This window comes from Daucus carota, chromosome 4 (genome assembly GCF_001625215.2).
Source record: "Daucus carota subsp. sativus chromosome 4, DH1 v3.0, whole genome shotgun sequence".
Classification (NCBI taxonomy): Eukaryota; Viridiplantae; Streptophyta; class Magnoliopsida; order Apiales; family Apiaceae; genus Daucus; species Daucus carota.
Genome location: NC_030384.2, coordinates 26,740,549 through 26,757,356, shown reverse-complemented (window position 1 = coordinate 26,757,356; position 16,808 = coordinate 26,740,549). Strand labels below are relative to the sequence as shown.

Genomic DNA, 16,808 nt, shown 5'->3' with positions numbered 1-16,808 from the left:
ACAAGATATAAAATATATAATATAATTTAACATAATATAATTTTATTTGACATAATTATAAAAAATATATATATATATATAATTTTATTTTATTTGACAATCACCAATATATTAATATATATATTATAATACCATGGTGCGGTGCGGTTTAAACCGCACTAGCAATATGCCAAACCGCAACCCGCACCACACCGCGCGGTTTGTGAAAAAATCAAACCGCAACCGCACCACGAAAATTAAAAACCGCGTTTTGTGGTGCGGTTTGGTGCGGTGCGGGCGGTTTATGCGGGTTGGGCGGTTTTTTGATCACCCCTACCTGCAACAGAATAACAGGTGATAACACAGGCTTGGCATTCTTGATTGCTTGGATTATAAGCTGGCAGTCAGACTCTAGTATGTAAGAAATTTGATTGCCACTCCCTGACGATATAGTTTTTTAAATGCAATCAAAACCATCATAATTTAAGAACCACTAGCCACTCGTACGACGACTTCCAAGTCGAAAATCCAAATAATTAAAAAGCTACCGCGTTAATATTATAAAACCATCAAAGAGAAAACTACGAAGACCAATTTTTATCAATTTTTTGAAAAAGTCATAGTACTATATAGGTAAAGGAAATATTTAATTAAAGATCTACGGTATTAATTTACTACTCCCTCCGTTTTTTTTTCTCGTTTGATATGTCGGGACTGTTCATAACATTAGAGAAATTCCTAATTTATGTCATAAGTGATGTTGTTGGATTCATATTCAACGATATTTTAATACGACGAAATTTTTATATTTAATACTAATACGAAATTAAAAATATTAACAATAAAGAATATGTGTTTGAGAAATGTGATAATGGCAAACATTAAGAGTATCAAGGGACGGACGGAGTAATAAAACCAAATTATTTTGAGTTCATGTTTGTTTGCATTGTTCACGTCCAAGTAAACTCTCTCTCAGCCAACAGGCTACAAGTATGCCGAAATCAGTAGCCTCCTCAACCACAACTACATCAGAAAGCCGATCATACATGAGTAATTTGTCACACGACCGATCATCTCTGGGTAGCTCGTCATCTTTACCTTCAGCAGGGACGTCGTGTACCTCAGCAAGCCTATCACTTTCGAATAGATTGTCTTGGGCAGCCTCGTCGAGGGCATCTCACGGTCGATCATTTTCAGATAACTCTTCCTCTAAGACTTTGAGCGCCTCTTTGCTGAGCAATGATAGCTATGCAACTGCCAGAAAATTGTCCGCGATGACTGATAGACCGCGACACTCTAAAACGCACTCAATTTCGTTCCCCCCAGCAAGTCATCATCAATCCATATCTCAAGTGCGTCCCCCTGTTAAGTCTGAAACCCCTACGACTTATCAGCATACAAATCTTTATCAATCTAGATCTCAAGTGCGTCCCCTTGTTGAGTCTGAAACCCCTACGACTTATTAGTATACAAATCATCATCAATCTAGATCTCAAGTGCGTCCCCCTGTTAAGTCCGAAACCCCTACAACTTATCGGTTCACAACAAATCTTCTTGCATCCATTTCCGACATTCGCCCACCAGAAAGGTCCATCACACCTCCAAATACAAATCATTTTTTACCAACCGACAATTTTGGCTTAATGTCTCAGATTCGGCCACCGGTAAGATCTGAACATGCATACAATCAGACAATCACTAATTTATCCCACTATGGAGCTATGGCGCCGTTCCATATGCAATCTCCACCGGCACAGAGTGTGGAATCACTTTGGGCATCTCTGGATTCACAATCTTCATTAGGCGCCCCTCTCCCCGTGCAAACGACTCAACCATCTCCTCCTGATTTCGCATATCATGGGATACCTACAAATACAAATTATTTTTTACCACCTGTTAATTTTGACTTAATGTCTCTGATTCAGTCAGCGGTAACATCTGTGCATGCTAACAATTATGATCAGACATTCACTAATTTATCCCCCCATGGAGCTATGGGGCCGTTCCGAATGCAATCTCCACTGGAACACAGTGAGGAATCACTTTGGGCATCTCTGGATTCACAATCTTCATTAGGCGCATCTCCACCCATGCAAACGACTCAACCATCTCCTCATGATTTCGCGTATCACGGGATACAAGGTCCTCTGCTTGTGGAGACACATGATGCAGAAGATAATGATGCAGAAGATATGCAAAGTTCTCCAAAGTCATCAAGTGAGATCCAACCGCAAAGGGAAGAAGACATGCAACGTTTGGGAGAGGAGCTACTTCTCTCGTTAACATCTCCAACTGAGATCCAAGGACAAAGCTCAGCAGCAGCACCAGCACCAGCTGAGAATAATCAAAGACCCCTGTTCAAATTAAAGAAATATTTCAGAAATGTATTCGAATTTTAGGTAAGAATATTAAAATTTTCTATTTGGAATAAGATGTATTTTACTTCGTTCCAATTTGAAAATACAATACTATCTCATAATCAGTTTAGATCCGGACCACAAATATCCGAAATCAGTTTATATCTGAATAAAATGACCCCGAATCAAATTTGGACAACACCAAAATAATATAATCTGATACTTAACAGAGTTTATCCGGATCATTTACAGAGTGGTTTTTGCTTGTCATCATATTGCTCAAGTCTGATGCTCCGAGTCTTTGACGAATGCCCTTTTAAAGTGCAACACAGCTGATATTGAGAGCTGTTATTTCGATAATTAACTCAAATAGTATTCTTTCATATATTTTTTTTGGGGCATTCACTCGTAGGCAATTTTACAAACTGCAATTGTACAGGGTACTGTAAAACTTAAACCGAACTGTTGATTCGACCGCAGTTGCAATTTTTACTTTTAAAAACCCAAGAGGAGACTCCAATCCGATTGATCGAGCAACACTCACACGGTTGGTTTTTAAGACATCTTTCTGCAATTCCAACTTATTTTGTACCTATATGTAGTTTTTGGTGGGATGTAATGAAACTAAAAGGAACAATGGATGTCAGAGGTAGTATCTTAAAAGAGGTTTGAGCCCTAGTTTGGGAGAATACTGGTTGATCAGAAATGGAATGGAGTTTGGTCTTAAAAATTGTATACATTTACTTAAAATATATTTCAAATCACATTAACTAAAATTTATAGATTCAGCCTAGTTTCTGCACAGAGCATATAAAACAGCAGCAAGAATGAAAAAGAGCAACGTTGAACAGCAGGCTCACAACAATATAGGCTCCCCTCCAGATAGATCACATATTTACCGTATAACTAGACTAGAACAGGCAAATAGCAAAAGAACTTGTAGAACAGTATCAGACTAAATACTTAAACCCCTGTCCAAGTACTCAAGTAGGCAGCACAGTAAAGAAACACAATCAAACATAATAATCAAATCTTGCATATTCAATTCAACTATATATGAAAAATGTGACAAGTTTCTGCACAAAGAATATAAATCAAGAACCAGAATAAGAACCAGCAAAAAGAAACAGAAGTTTCACAACAGGCTCAGCTCGAGATAATTCACATATTTAACAAAAATAAACTAGTCTAAAACAGGAAAAAGCCAAAATGAAAACACCTAAAGATCAGTCTCAAACTGAATACATAAACCCCTGTAGCAAGTAGCACAACAAAAAATCACAATTAAACACATTACTTTCTAGGACTAGTTAACCTAGTACTGAAAAAATCTATACTTTGTGCAAACTATTGCATATAAATTCTAACATATCAACTCCTATTACCATTATCAAATTTTTATCATCTGGGTTGGGAAAAAGTTAGGTAAAGTTTTAACTGAGAAAGGCAATAGGGATGTAGGTGTCCCTCCCTTGTATGTGGAGTGAATTTACTCGACACAACTAGCCATCTCAATCTGATACTGCAACCCCCTGCTCAACTCTCCAGTAGTTTGTGTCATTGAACTCATCCGGTCCAGCACCTTTTTCATCTGCACTTTCCTTCTCCGGCTGTTTTGAGCTAGTGTTCCTCTTCAATGGCCCTGCTTCATCAACAATTCCATCCTTAAGAGCCTGATCCATTGCCTTCTTTGTGCCCTCTAACTCAACCCCAACAGTTTCAACATCATCATTGAACAGAGGACGAGCCCTTTGGCTCGAATCAGATCCTTCACTAGAAACTGTGGGAATTGAGCTGCTGTTTGGAAGAGATCCTCCGCTCGCTCTGTGACTAACAGGTGCCAAAACGACATCAGCTGGACTGGCAGTATCAACACTTGATTTGGTATAGTCTTCAAAAGGGTTTATACTTGATCCACTGACCGGCTTATTTCCAAATGTATTATCATTGTCTGTTGTCTCTAAGCTGAAAATGCTTGTATCAGCAGAGGAACTAGGCTTCTCCTCCTGAAAATGCACGTCAGCAGCATTCTTTGAAGCATTTTTATTGACATTATTGTTTATGTCACTGAAATCAGATTTAATAAAAGCAGGGCGGATGCCTTCAGCCAACTCATCATCCTCTCCAACCACCACCTCATCATCGCTGCTGCTACCACCACTATATGCATTCAAGTTGATTTCATCCATAATCTCATTTGGCGAGGTGCTCAAAGCTGCATCACCTACTCTATCATCTTGGAAAGCAAACCAGTTGGAGTTTGTAAACAAACTGCTACAGCATGAGGGAAAACGGTTAAGATACAAAATCAAATACCTACTAACACACAATATACAGTATACAGTTTAAAGTTTGTCGTGTCTACACTGTAACTCTTTTATAACCTAATAAACAAAACACATGACTACCTTCCTTGATCATCACCCTGTCTTAAGGATGATATCACCACCTCACCAGAATCATCATCAAAGTAAGTCTCCTGCGTAATAAGACATTAACAAGAATTTAGAATAATTAACAAACTTTCATTATGTGTAGGGGTCACAGAACCTCACAGCTGTAAATGAATGCTTTCCTCGTCATAACCTCACAGCTGTAAGTGAATGCTTTCCCCATCTATGAACTATCGATGCAAATGAGCACAAAAGGAATTCTTAGAATATAATCTTACCTCATCATCGTGATCAAGAGTTCCATGGCCCTGCATATCAGAATGGCAAGCACACATAAAATAATTATGATATACAGGCAAAGAAATATAAATTTAACACCCATCCAGGCAAACATTTATATAAGAAAAAGAGTTCAATTATACATACATCCTCAGCATCATCATTATCGAAATTTCCGTATCTAAATGCTGCATTGAAGTTATTTGCTAGAGCTGCTACATCATAATCCCTGTCATGAACATCTTCATCATCACTATCCCTTATCCTATCATGCAGAGCAGTAGGCCGTCTGCAAAGAATTTACAGAAAAACAAATATTAGTATTAATAGGCAATCTAGGGGCCTACCTACCTGCATACTCATATATCCTCGGGTGAAAAAGAACAGTATGCACGTCGAAAATGTATCCAATCAAGTTTCCGTATATTGATGCAATATAGCTTTTGTACATCGAGTACAACTTAACTAAGGATGCCAATATTTAAATTACTTCCATAGTGATGGCATATTGCTAATAGTGGACAGTGGGACATAACAGAACCAAATAATTTGAATTTTTCAGATGACAGTGAGAGCAACGGAAAAAATACGAATCATGAACTACAAGTCCTTCCGATGATTATTTAACTTAAAAGGTGTAATCTATTTTTCAAACTCAAACATACTTGGCATATCAAAAAACTTGTAATTTTGATAAAGATAGTCTCAAGGTACCAGAAAACAAGGAAAATGTAAAATAGAAAGCATACTCATTAGTCATTACTCATGTTTTACCATAAAAATACGTCTTTAATATGACTGATGCACAAACAATTAAAAACTACAACCGCTAAATATTCCGTATATTGGCTCTATACTACCCAGGTAGTATTTAATAGTAAGAACACCTTTCCTTTTGAATGGATCCAGGGAGTCGGCCGACCACTTAAATCAACAAGAAAGGTCTAGCAATACAAGTTATAGGAGCTTGGATGAAGAATTTAAATGGACATGTGAACCTGAAAATGTTCCACGTAATAACTCCTAAACTTAAACTTCTCGAAATTTACGTTAAAAAAATTGAAGGCCCAAAATAGTATCCTTCTGCAAGTAACACGATGCAATTCAAGTAAACAGATGTTCATCCAATAAAACAAAGTAAAGAGTACATGCAATATATCTAACAACAATCTAGGCAAACTGCATTGAATCAAATCAAAACTATCATCCAGGAAGTACACAATAGAGACAGAGACACCCTAAAACCCATAATGCTGTCTGAGGAACAAAGTACACAAATCAAACCAAAGTAAAGAGCCTATGTAAAAGCGGAAGTATGGAACAACAATAATTATAGCCATATGGATGGTCAAAAGAAGCATACCCACAAGCCCAACGGTAAACATTCTCGACCACATTACGCTCCTGCAAAGCTGTAGACTGCCAATCACTCCATTCGCTGTTTCCCTAAATAATTGTCAAATATACATGAGAAGAGTAAATGCTGAAAGAAAAACCTAAATTATTAAGTGTCAGATCTTTTAACTGGAATCTGAATACTCTGACCAAGACAAGTGAGATAAGTAAGATGAGAAGACATTGCCAAAGCTTGTACAGCCACAAAATCGTGTTCAACTAATTTTTACTGTTGTTTTTTTCCTCTATCAAACTTTTATCCAGTATCAGAGACTCGTTCCCAACAATATGACAGAGTCCACATGTACCTAATATTTAAATATTCCGAAACGGAGACTCGGAAATGCATTATGCAAAAATTCCGTACCCAAGTTTTAGTAATATAGTACAGAGACATTGATTACAAACCTTTCCTTGAATGAATCATAGCATCTCTTGAGACGAATCACATAATTTCCTCGTCTCAAATTCTTTGTAAGCCACAATTTTATTTCGCGGCCGCGGGTTGAGGCATACTCTTAAATAGGAAACTGGAAACCTTGTTCAAGGTTTGTAAATTCTCCCAACACTCAAGGTCGAGTTATGTTTGAAGGAGGGGTTGAAGTGTTGAACGAAAAAGACGTTAAAAGAATTTAAAGTAATAAATACTAATTATTGATTAGGAGCATTCCAGTACAATCAGCATTATATACAATTGGGAGTTATATTTTACAAGTAGGGAACACATAAGAGCTTTAGTTTAAGTGGAACTAGCATAGGACAACTACAAATAATAAAATATAATTGTGACATTTTAACATTCCAGATCATTATGATTTATTATGTTAGGACTAAATTGTTCTTTTATAAGATTTTGCCTTCTAATCTTTTTATAAGTAGAAATTGTAAGAACCCTTAACTTTCTCTTCTTAATTTATGTTTTTATCTCCTTTAGAAAAGGTAAATGGAACTTCACCTTTTTAATTCATTCTCAGGTACCGGTTAGCTTTATAGAATTTGGAATTCCCAATCAATGCATGCACAAGACTGATATGTTTAACAAAAGCTGAATCCAAGTTAAATCATCAGGCACGCAGATTCTCATTTTTGTTTTGCATTTTCCTGCCACTAGTTCTAATTTTGGAGTGATCGAAGGACAACTGGTAATGCAACCAAATAGCGAGCTAGGTCAAACAATTTTTTGGTAAGTAAATGCTATATGGGAAATAAGACCACCTAACACACAACTTCTAGTTCTAGGGGAATTCCAATTTACTAGCCTTAAACCCGTGCAAAGCACGGGCGACTATATAATTTTAAATTTATTATATATAATTTAAATTTCAACATCATTTTATTAGTGTTTTAGAATTAATGAATTGAACTTTTATTAAATTATATTCACTCTTATAAATTTAGCTTTAACAATATTTTTTTCTATTTTAAATTATTAGTATAAACAATAAATTTTTTCATTATCCATATGTGGATATTTTTCTAATATTAATATTTGATAATATGTTTTTTGATAAATATTAAATCATACTTTGCATATTTCATATATTTTCATTTGTAAGAAAAAATTATTTTGAAGTAGAAGACATTAGAGTTAAGAGGACATTAGACTAATTGTATTTATAAATTATAATTGTATTTATAATTATTTTGTAATATTAATATATGTTACTGATAGTAGGTTTACCTTTTTTTATAAAGAATAATGGTGGAGTTTTTATCTTGTATTACATCACATGTGTTTGTAATTTAAACTTTATAAAATTGTTTAATGATGTAAGAGTAAGAGAACTCTACATGTTGGAGACTTGTGATTATACCCATGTTGGCTTATTATAGTATAGTATAGATTAATTTTGTGTAGTAACTAATTCTAACCAGACATGATATAACAAGTACCAAATTATACTGGATTAAGTCTGGCAATATTACAATAAATGTGTTAAGCATAACATATACCTCAAGATGCACCTTAATGCGGCTATCTGTGTTTCCCAATTGCACAAGCTTATTGGAAATACGCGTGATGTGCCCCAGGTTTCCCATTCGAGGTGCACGTTTTCCAGGAGCAGGTAACGTCGGCTGAAAATTTAAAATGATGTATGGTAACTTATTCATTCACCTTCTTAAGTAAGAAACAACAATTACTCTACCAACTACATACTGGCAGATGCTTAAGAAATGAGAAAATGCAGACTTAAATAGAACTCAATAGTTACAACAACAAAAAGTAAAGCTCCATTAAAGCAGGCTAATGCCATGCAAATGTGCAATAGAGATGCATGGCTGTTCAAGGATGGAATGAGATGGACCATTATAGAGAATGTACCTTGCTCGGATCACTTAAAATGGTAGAACTTTTAGCTGCTTCCAGGATTTTAGAAACCAAACCACACTCTTGTAGAAGATTATTGAGAATAGTTGTGCTTGTGCTTTCTAAGCATGAACATATGATGCTTTCTACCTGATGATGCAAAGCATTGTTAAAAGGGTACCTGCATAAGTTGAGCATATATCAGAAACCGTCCATGCAATGTGTATATACTGTAGCTACAGTCTTCTCCTGTCTTCCATCGAAGGCCTGACACATTCTTATTCATAGATTACTTAAAATGTGAAGTAACATCTTACTCGAAAAAGAGATCGATGACTCTTTTAATTGTTCCTGATCTAACTAATTCCTTCTCTGCAATTTCATTTCCAGTTTTCAGCAGCAGAGCAATAAACTCCACAATCTACAAACAGGTAGCACAACAAGATAAGATATGATTGTAATAACAATAACAATATCAAATTGCAGAATAGCAATAACGCCAACAATTTAAGAAAAAAACTACAAATTTCAGCACAAACCTCATATAACGAAATAACATACACACCATACCCTTCAAAAGAGTTCCCTAAATGCATATACACATGTTGTAGAGAATAGAGTCTAAAGAGGCTACAAAACAATACTTCAAAACCCAGTGCCAAAGGGTAATACACACACAAAAAACAGTACGCGTCCCTACAAAGAATTTCTTAAAGAATATCAAATGGACTGCAAAAAGTAAAAATTAGTGTACAAACTCAGAACATGACCGTTCAGCCAAAATATTCTTAGTTCCATTCATTCTATACAATCAACCAAATTCAATATACAACCTTCATTATTTTTCCCAGACTCCTCTTACCACCAACATAAGCTGTCAGGGTTTCCACCACAGATTTGTGATTACTTAAACAACAAATAGCACAACAGTCCAAAATAAAAGGCTATTTATAGACTACAAAATCTCCATTTTGCATATAATATATGTTAGAATTGCTTTTGAAATTGGAATGGAAGCCTCTCCAAGCTAAAATTTTAATTTTTAAAATTATGATTACTTCAAATTTTACTGCTCAAGTATATGACGTTTATCTTACAAAAGAACAATAACAGTTTTTTATATAAAGTCACACATAAGCAGCTGAAACCCAGCACTAACCAATTTTGTGACATATAGGTTAAGCTATTAATTATCTACACCAAGCAACAGCACCTTATAAATGACACTAAAACCAATGTTACTTCTCAATCATCTAAGTAACGAACGATTTCTGACCTTTAAGCGGTACTTGCCGAGCGGAGGTTTCAGCTCACCATAGGTTGTAGGCAAAACCTTTTCATCATATGACACATTCAGTAGCTTCAGCAAGTCACCTGCACCAACAACCAAATTAATATTATAGTATTCATATTACAAGACCCAACCCAGAGACTAGTCAATGCAAAACAAAAAAATTACGAGGATTGAATTGCCTCCAATAAAACTAAGAGACATTCATTAATTACCGAGTTTTGGCAGCATTGCGTCAACAGTTTCAGAACTGACATGTACATTTGACTCTTGCATAGGTTGACTCTGGAAGGAATAATTCATGGGAGGTGTTGATCTTTGGGGATCCAATAAGGAGATACAGATAGACAATGAATGGACAAGGCTTGATTTTGAATGAGACTCCTCCAGTGCATGATCAAATATTCTAGAAACAAAACTGCAAGGGACGGAAAACTTTCAAGCGTCTCTAATAGGAGTTGCAATTAGAAACAACAGCAAATATTCTTCATATAATAAATAACATAAATCAAACCTTACACTAGACAGTTTAATAGCCAAAGGTGATGTTGCATTCCGAGTAACAGCACATAAAGTTTCAGCTGCATTAGCATGTACTTCAGGAGGACTCTGCATAAATAAGTATCAGTTAGCTCAGTTAGCTGCATCTTTTTGAACATTGTGGACCCTAATATCGTAAGCCAAACAGACAACCATCTATTTTAATTCTTAACTATAAAATATATTATGGTTAGAGCAAAATATCAGTTTTAGAACCTACAGTGATGTGCATTTTAGAGAAACTACTACTGTCAAATACTCAAACTACTTTGAAGTCTGCAAAGAGACAACCTGATAGATACTAGTGAATCCTAGTAACATAAAATGCTTGGTTTTGTGCAAGTACTGAAATCTCTTAATAAAGATATTATTTTCTTGTATGGGAGCCAGCTACAACTTCCAATCCAACCTCAACCTCAAGCTAAATAAGTGAACAGCTCAAGATATAAAAATTGACGGGTAAATATTGAATTACTATTTCCGGTAAAATTAACATCCAATAAAACTCGAAAACTATTGAAGCCGCAAGGGTGTTTCCTAATGGATTTCCATTGCTAAAACTAGATGATACAGAATATCATAGTAGTTAAACTTCACCGTTTGCTAAATTGTACTTAGGTCTGCCTTCATGAGGAACACTAAATGCAATTATCACAAAGAACAGAGATAAATCGAGTTTCTATAACCAGATTAATAAATTAAAGTGAAATTTGTACGTACTGATGGACTCAGTTTATTAACAATCATCTCTAGCAAATCGCTACTCGCAAGCCACTGCATCACATCCAAAGAATTGGGATACATGTGATCATCAACACCTACAAGACGCACCATCACCTGTGTGAAGAGTACAGGAGGAAAAGAAAATAAGCCAGAGTAAATTATATCAGAACAGCAATAGCCAAGTCCTAACACTTACATAAAAAATTAGACACTAACCTCCATAATGGATTTGATACCTATTAAATCAACTAGCTGGCCAAAGACCTTCTGGTGGGACTGCCAAAGAGCAAAGTAAAATTTAAACAAGGTGATCTTAGCATATATAAAAAATTAGTAACTACTTAATACAGCATCAAAAGCCTTAAACTACAACCATAAAGCAGACAAAACATTTATAACCATTAAGCTCATCCTCTCAGCAAAAGACTTGGAATAAATGAAAAATACATAATATATTAGAGGTAGTGCAAATTAAATTTATTCACAAAGTGATTTCATCAAGGTATTTATTATACCTAATAAAGGGCAGCTGCAACCTCAAAACACATATTATGAAGTGTACAGCAATAAATATACGCGAGTATTGAACTTAAATTAAAAGTATTAGCTCAAGATATCCTAGCAGATCGATATCTTCCAGAGAAGAATTAGCTACTTTAATAGATCTTGATTGCCCCTGTTAATCCTGTAGTAATCACCTACTGAAGTTTAACTTTTCACAGTTTTTCCTCTAAAATCTGAACTTAAATGTTGGTAACTTGGTATGATAAATAGACTATTCAGCATGTCTACTTAATATTATAGGACAACAAGCTGAGGTCCACTCTTGGCCTGAAGAATGTGATTTTATATATTGACGTCCTGACAATTTGAATAACAATATATAGTCCACATCACAAATAAGAATACAAATAAGCATAATTAGATATATACTTTTTTAATATATACCACAAGCTAGACTGCATCAATATATACGCACTGATCAGTTTAATCACCTACTACATTATGCATAATAGATATAACATATAATCTTCTCTCTTAGAGCAAGTATATCACAATTCAGCAGACAAGACAATCTTCCAAAATGAGGTATATGATTCCAACCAGATCTAGAGAGAAAGAAATAAATATTACTCTAACTTCTTATAAAGTGATAATATATCTAAAGATTTATTTACTTGAACATAAGTCATAAGCTGGACCGTCTTCCGCGACATGAGACAAACCACAACCTGCAGCCAAGCAAGAATTTATCAGGCAAATAACTATTGGGTCAACATGCATATTGCATCCATCATAAACAAAACAGTATCTCTCACAAATATTGTGATAACAGCAAGATTCGCTAACCTTGCTGAAATATCCTGCGAGAACGGTGCTATGAGGATGCATCGGTTCCAGGAAGGAGAAAAGTAAATCCATTAACTGCAACATAAACAAGAGAATTTAAGACTAAGCATGCATGTTTAGAGATAACAACTTGTAGACATTGATGAAGAGCAGTAATAAGAACAACCGATACATACCCCTTCCTCTTCCACCAAAGTTTTAAGAATAACATCGATCTCACATGAAATTATCTCACAGGCAACAAAGGGAAACCTAAAAATCAGACAAAAATAAGTATGCTAAAACATATTACTTTAAATCAATTATCATATATTATAATATAACTCACAGAACACAGTAAAGTAATTGACATATAGATCCAAACACAATTACATACTTTAAACTACGTCTGCTCTCAGCATCCTCTGGAGGCTCATCCACAATATAATGCAATAGCTGTTCCACCTGAGCTCTATCTCGCAGACTAAGACAAAAGGATATCACAAGTCAGTCAAAGTACAACTAAATTTATATTAATCCAGCATCAGAGTGATATAACCTAGCAAAATATTAGTTAAATAGAGTTAATTACAAATTTATAAGACGGCTATTCAAAGCTTTGCATTCTTGAATAATATCATCCTCGTCAAGAAGCTCTTCCAAAGTAAAATTCTCCTTGTCTAGCAATGACTCCAACTGCAAGAAAATCAAGCAAAGAAGATGGTCAGCTTGCCACATCAAGCAAAATATTTTATCTTCATCCCCAGACGTACAAACTAAAGACAACCACTAGATGATAATGAATTTTGTGGAAACTTTACGAACAGGTGGCATTAATATTCCAGCTAAACCGACCAAAGGCAAAATCTTTATTTTGAAACTCACAGAGCAAGTTCAAGTGGTGCAAACTCGTATGACATATAATTAACACAAAAAGAACTAAGTGCAGCTTATAAATAGCACATATCTGATCCAGAAGACTACAAACTTCAATATAAAACACTTTTATTTTCCATAAATAATAATAACACACACTTTTATTTGTATTTACATGACCAAAACAAGTTACATAACACACATTCCAGATTCAAATTTAACCGACTGATCCTATAATAACAGCATGATTCTACCAAATTTTACACAGCGAAAAAAATATGTAACAAGAAAAACTCAAACTAAACCAGAGTAGAACAAAAGCATACCTTTGCTCTTCAACTAGTAAACTACCATCAGTACAGCAAAAAAACTAAAACTTCAATAAAACACAATTTCCTCTCTTGGCAGGGACAACTAAAACAAGTTAAACAACTAGACACTCAAAAAAAAAAAAAAAAAACTTCAATGAAATTCCTCAAAATTGAAAATTAAAGTTAGATTCATCATAATCAAATCAGTATCACATCAAAATCTAAACTTGAAAACAAGTGCAAACAACATTTCAACATAAACCAAGCAAACAGAACACAAATCAAACATCTTTTACGATATATTTACGGAGAATTGAGCTAAACTTATTCCAGCAACAAACAAACTAACAACAATCACACACATCAACAACAAACAAAAGCTAAAATCAAAGCAAAAACATAAAATTATAGGCAATTAATAAAATCAAATTGAAGGAAACAGGAATTAGAAGCTTACAGGTGATGAAGCAGATAGAGAAGTGAGTTTCCAAAACATGGTGAATTTTCTATATGTATGTGAATGTAAACAACTCTGTGTGTGTGTTTATGAGCTAGGTTGGATCTAAGGGGGACTAATTGAGAAGAAAGGTGATAAAAGGTGGAGAAATTGATGTGAATTGGGGATGAAATTGAAATGAAAAATGGAGTGAAAACCCTAGTTTAATCGGATAGTAATTTGATTTTTGGGGAACATCGAAGAGAGGGGACAATGTTCATAGGACTACCAAATGTGGTCCGGACTTTTACATAACAAATGTTTTAATTTTTCTAAATAAAATTTATAAGCAAATTTTATTTATAAATAAATTATTTATAAATAAATTCCGGGTTCGGACCCCTCAATTAGACTAACACAGATAAATTGGGTATAAATGGTCTTCAAGAAATGTATGTTGTGACTTGTGAGATCAAACTTCTAATTATAATTTTTTTTCCAACAATCTCTACAATTATATAACTAATTTTGTTGTGATGATCAAATTATTTTAGAATATATATTTTAGTTAAATAGATTTTTAATGATTAAAAAATGTGTTTTAGTTAATATATTTTATTAGTTGTGTTAGAGAAGTTTTTTATTTACATGTAACAAGTTCTTATAGTTGAACACATTGAAAAATTAATTAAAAATTGGGTCAAAAAGATATATTTTAATGAGAATATTTAAATATATTTTAATCATAATAAAAATATTCATTAAAACGTGTTCTAAAATTAAATAGACTTCGTATATATAAACTAACCGACTAAAACTATTTAAGAGCCACTGTAAAGAGACTATTGGAGATGCTCTAAATGTCAAATTATAACAAACTAGAGATGTTCAAAAAATCTGAAATCTGAAATCCGATCTGATCCGATCTGGAAAAAAAACTGAAAAACCCGATCCGAAAAAAACCCGGTCTGGCACGGCCTGGCCCGGTCTGGTCCGAGGGCCTAAAACAGGCCTAGTATTTTCCAAAAATCCGGGCTTTTTATACTAAACCAGGCCTAGTATTTTTGGAAAAAATCGGCCCGGCCCGGCCCGATTTTTAAAAAAACCCGGCCCGATCTGGTTTTAAAAAAATCCGGATTTTTTTGCCCGATCTGGATCTGGCCCGAACAGATCTTTTGTGCATCTCTATAACAAACATGTCTTTGACATCCTTCAAAACACAAATAATTTATAGCATCTAAAAAAGCCTTAATTCTCTCATCTCTTATTAGTTAGTCCGCTTCATTCCCACATGCCGGAGGCCCTCTTTCTTATTTTGATATTTTTCTATTCAATAAAATTCATCCTTAAATAGGGTGTGTTTATTCTATCCAATTTTGTGGGTTGTCTAATGTATCCTCTTGTGAAAAATCATTTTGTTTTGAGTTGTTTTGTGTGAATTTTTGGAGAATGATTAACGTGATATATTGAGAAATCTGGAAGGCTCGCAGTAAAATGGCGTGGAATGAAAAACAACGGTTGAAATCGCAAGAACTCTCTTTTTCCAGGGGTATGTGTACCTAGCTCTGACTAAAAAATAAATATTGGACTACATTTAGATCTAATTATGTGAGGTCAATAGTGATGTTATTGTTGTCAAAAAGACATCGAAAATTGGTGCAAGCTGAATCCATTTTTAGTTTTAAGGAAATTTATATTCGGTATATTAAGCCATCCGGAAATAAAGTAGCTAAATGTTTAGCTCTTTTATTTTAAATAAGTTTTTTTGTAGTTTAGTCCATATATAACCCTAGAAACATGTTGTTTTATTGAGGATCTTTATATGTGTTCCAATTGTAATAGACCTATTAAAAATGTTAAAAATTATTGAGATTCGTAAATAAAACCAAATGTTAAATGATAATAGTTTTTTTATATTCCATCTGTAATGATTATATAGAGCGGGAAAAATATTGTGTACAAGAAAAATATTACTATAATTAAATGTAAAATAAGAAATATGAGAGTTGAATAAACTATTTAAGAGCATTTTCAATACTAAAATCTAAACTTATTGTCCATATCAATTACTTATTATGATTATCTTAAACTTTAGCTAAGCGGGTTAATATATGCTCCAAAAAAAATTCTACAATTGTAATTATATAGAATTGTTTCTAACGATTTCTTGGTTGAACAAATATAGTCAATCCATGCATATATTATTTACAAAGTGGATAGATGGTTGGAGTGCAATTTTTTTTACTTATTTTCTAAAAAATGTCACATACATACCACCTAAAGTCCTAGACGCCATGTAGATTGTTTAGTTAAGTTTTTTTACTATTAGAGAAGCTTTAAATAACTTACATAATCAAATTTTTTACGTAATACTATAACATTTTATCAATTATTCTATTATTTTTATTGATTTTTATTCTTCCTTGATTTTTTTTTCATCATGACTCTAGTTAAAGTGTGATTTCCTATTTAGGTATACTATTAAATAATATGAGATCCTCTCTCACTAGAAGCGTAAAGTCATTGTTTGGATTTCCTAAATTTATTTGTGGGCTCGACGAAGATGATGGTTTTGGGGTTTATAATATCCC

At 34.1% G+C, this 16,808-nt stretch overlaps 1 protein-coding gene across 2 annotated transcripts; it reads right to left on the bottom strand.

Annotated features, from left to right (window-relative positions):
• Positions 1-3,487: 3,487 nt before the first annotated feature.
• On the bottom strand, positions 3,488-14,533 carry LOC108218706 (uncharacterized). 2 transcript variants are annotated; one of them, XM_017391781.2, is made up of 19 exons: positions 14,239-14,533; positions 13,187-13,290; positions 12,992-13,078; positions 12,792-12,867; positions 12,616-12,690; positions 12,444-12,497; positions 11,482-11,541; positions 11,263-11,379; positions 10,517-10,611; positions 10,218-10,420; positions 9,988-10,085; positions 9,029-9,132; positions 8,727-8,892; positions 8,357-8,479; positions 6,372-6,454; positions 5,156-5,297; positions 5,008-5,037; positions 4,745-4,815; positions 3,488-4,607 (listed from the first exon to the last, which is right to left on the bottom strand). In XM_017391781.2, exons 1-19 carry the CDS (start codon positions 14,275-14,277, stop codon positions 3,848-3,850), a joined length of 2,487 nt encoding a protein of 828 aa, XP_017247270.1. In that variant the 5' UTR covers positions 14,278-14,533; the 3' UTR covers positions 3,488-3,847. The 2 variants fall into 2 exon arrangements, with proteins under 2 accessions (XP_017247270.1, XP_017247269.1); XM_017391780.2 differs by having other exon boundaries at positions 3,615-4,610; positions 14,239-14,498.
• Positions 14,534-16,808: the final 2,275 nt, after the last annotated feature.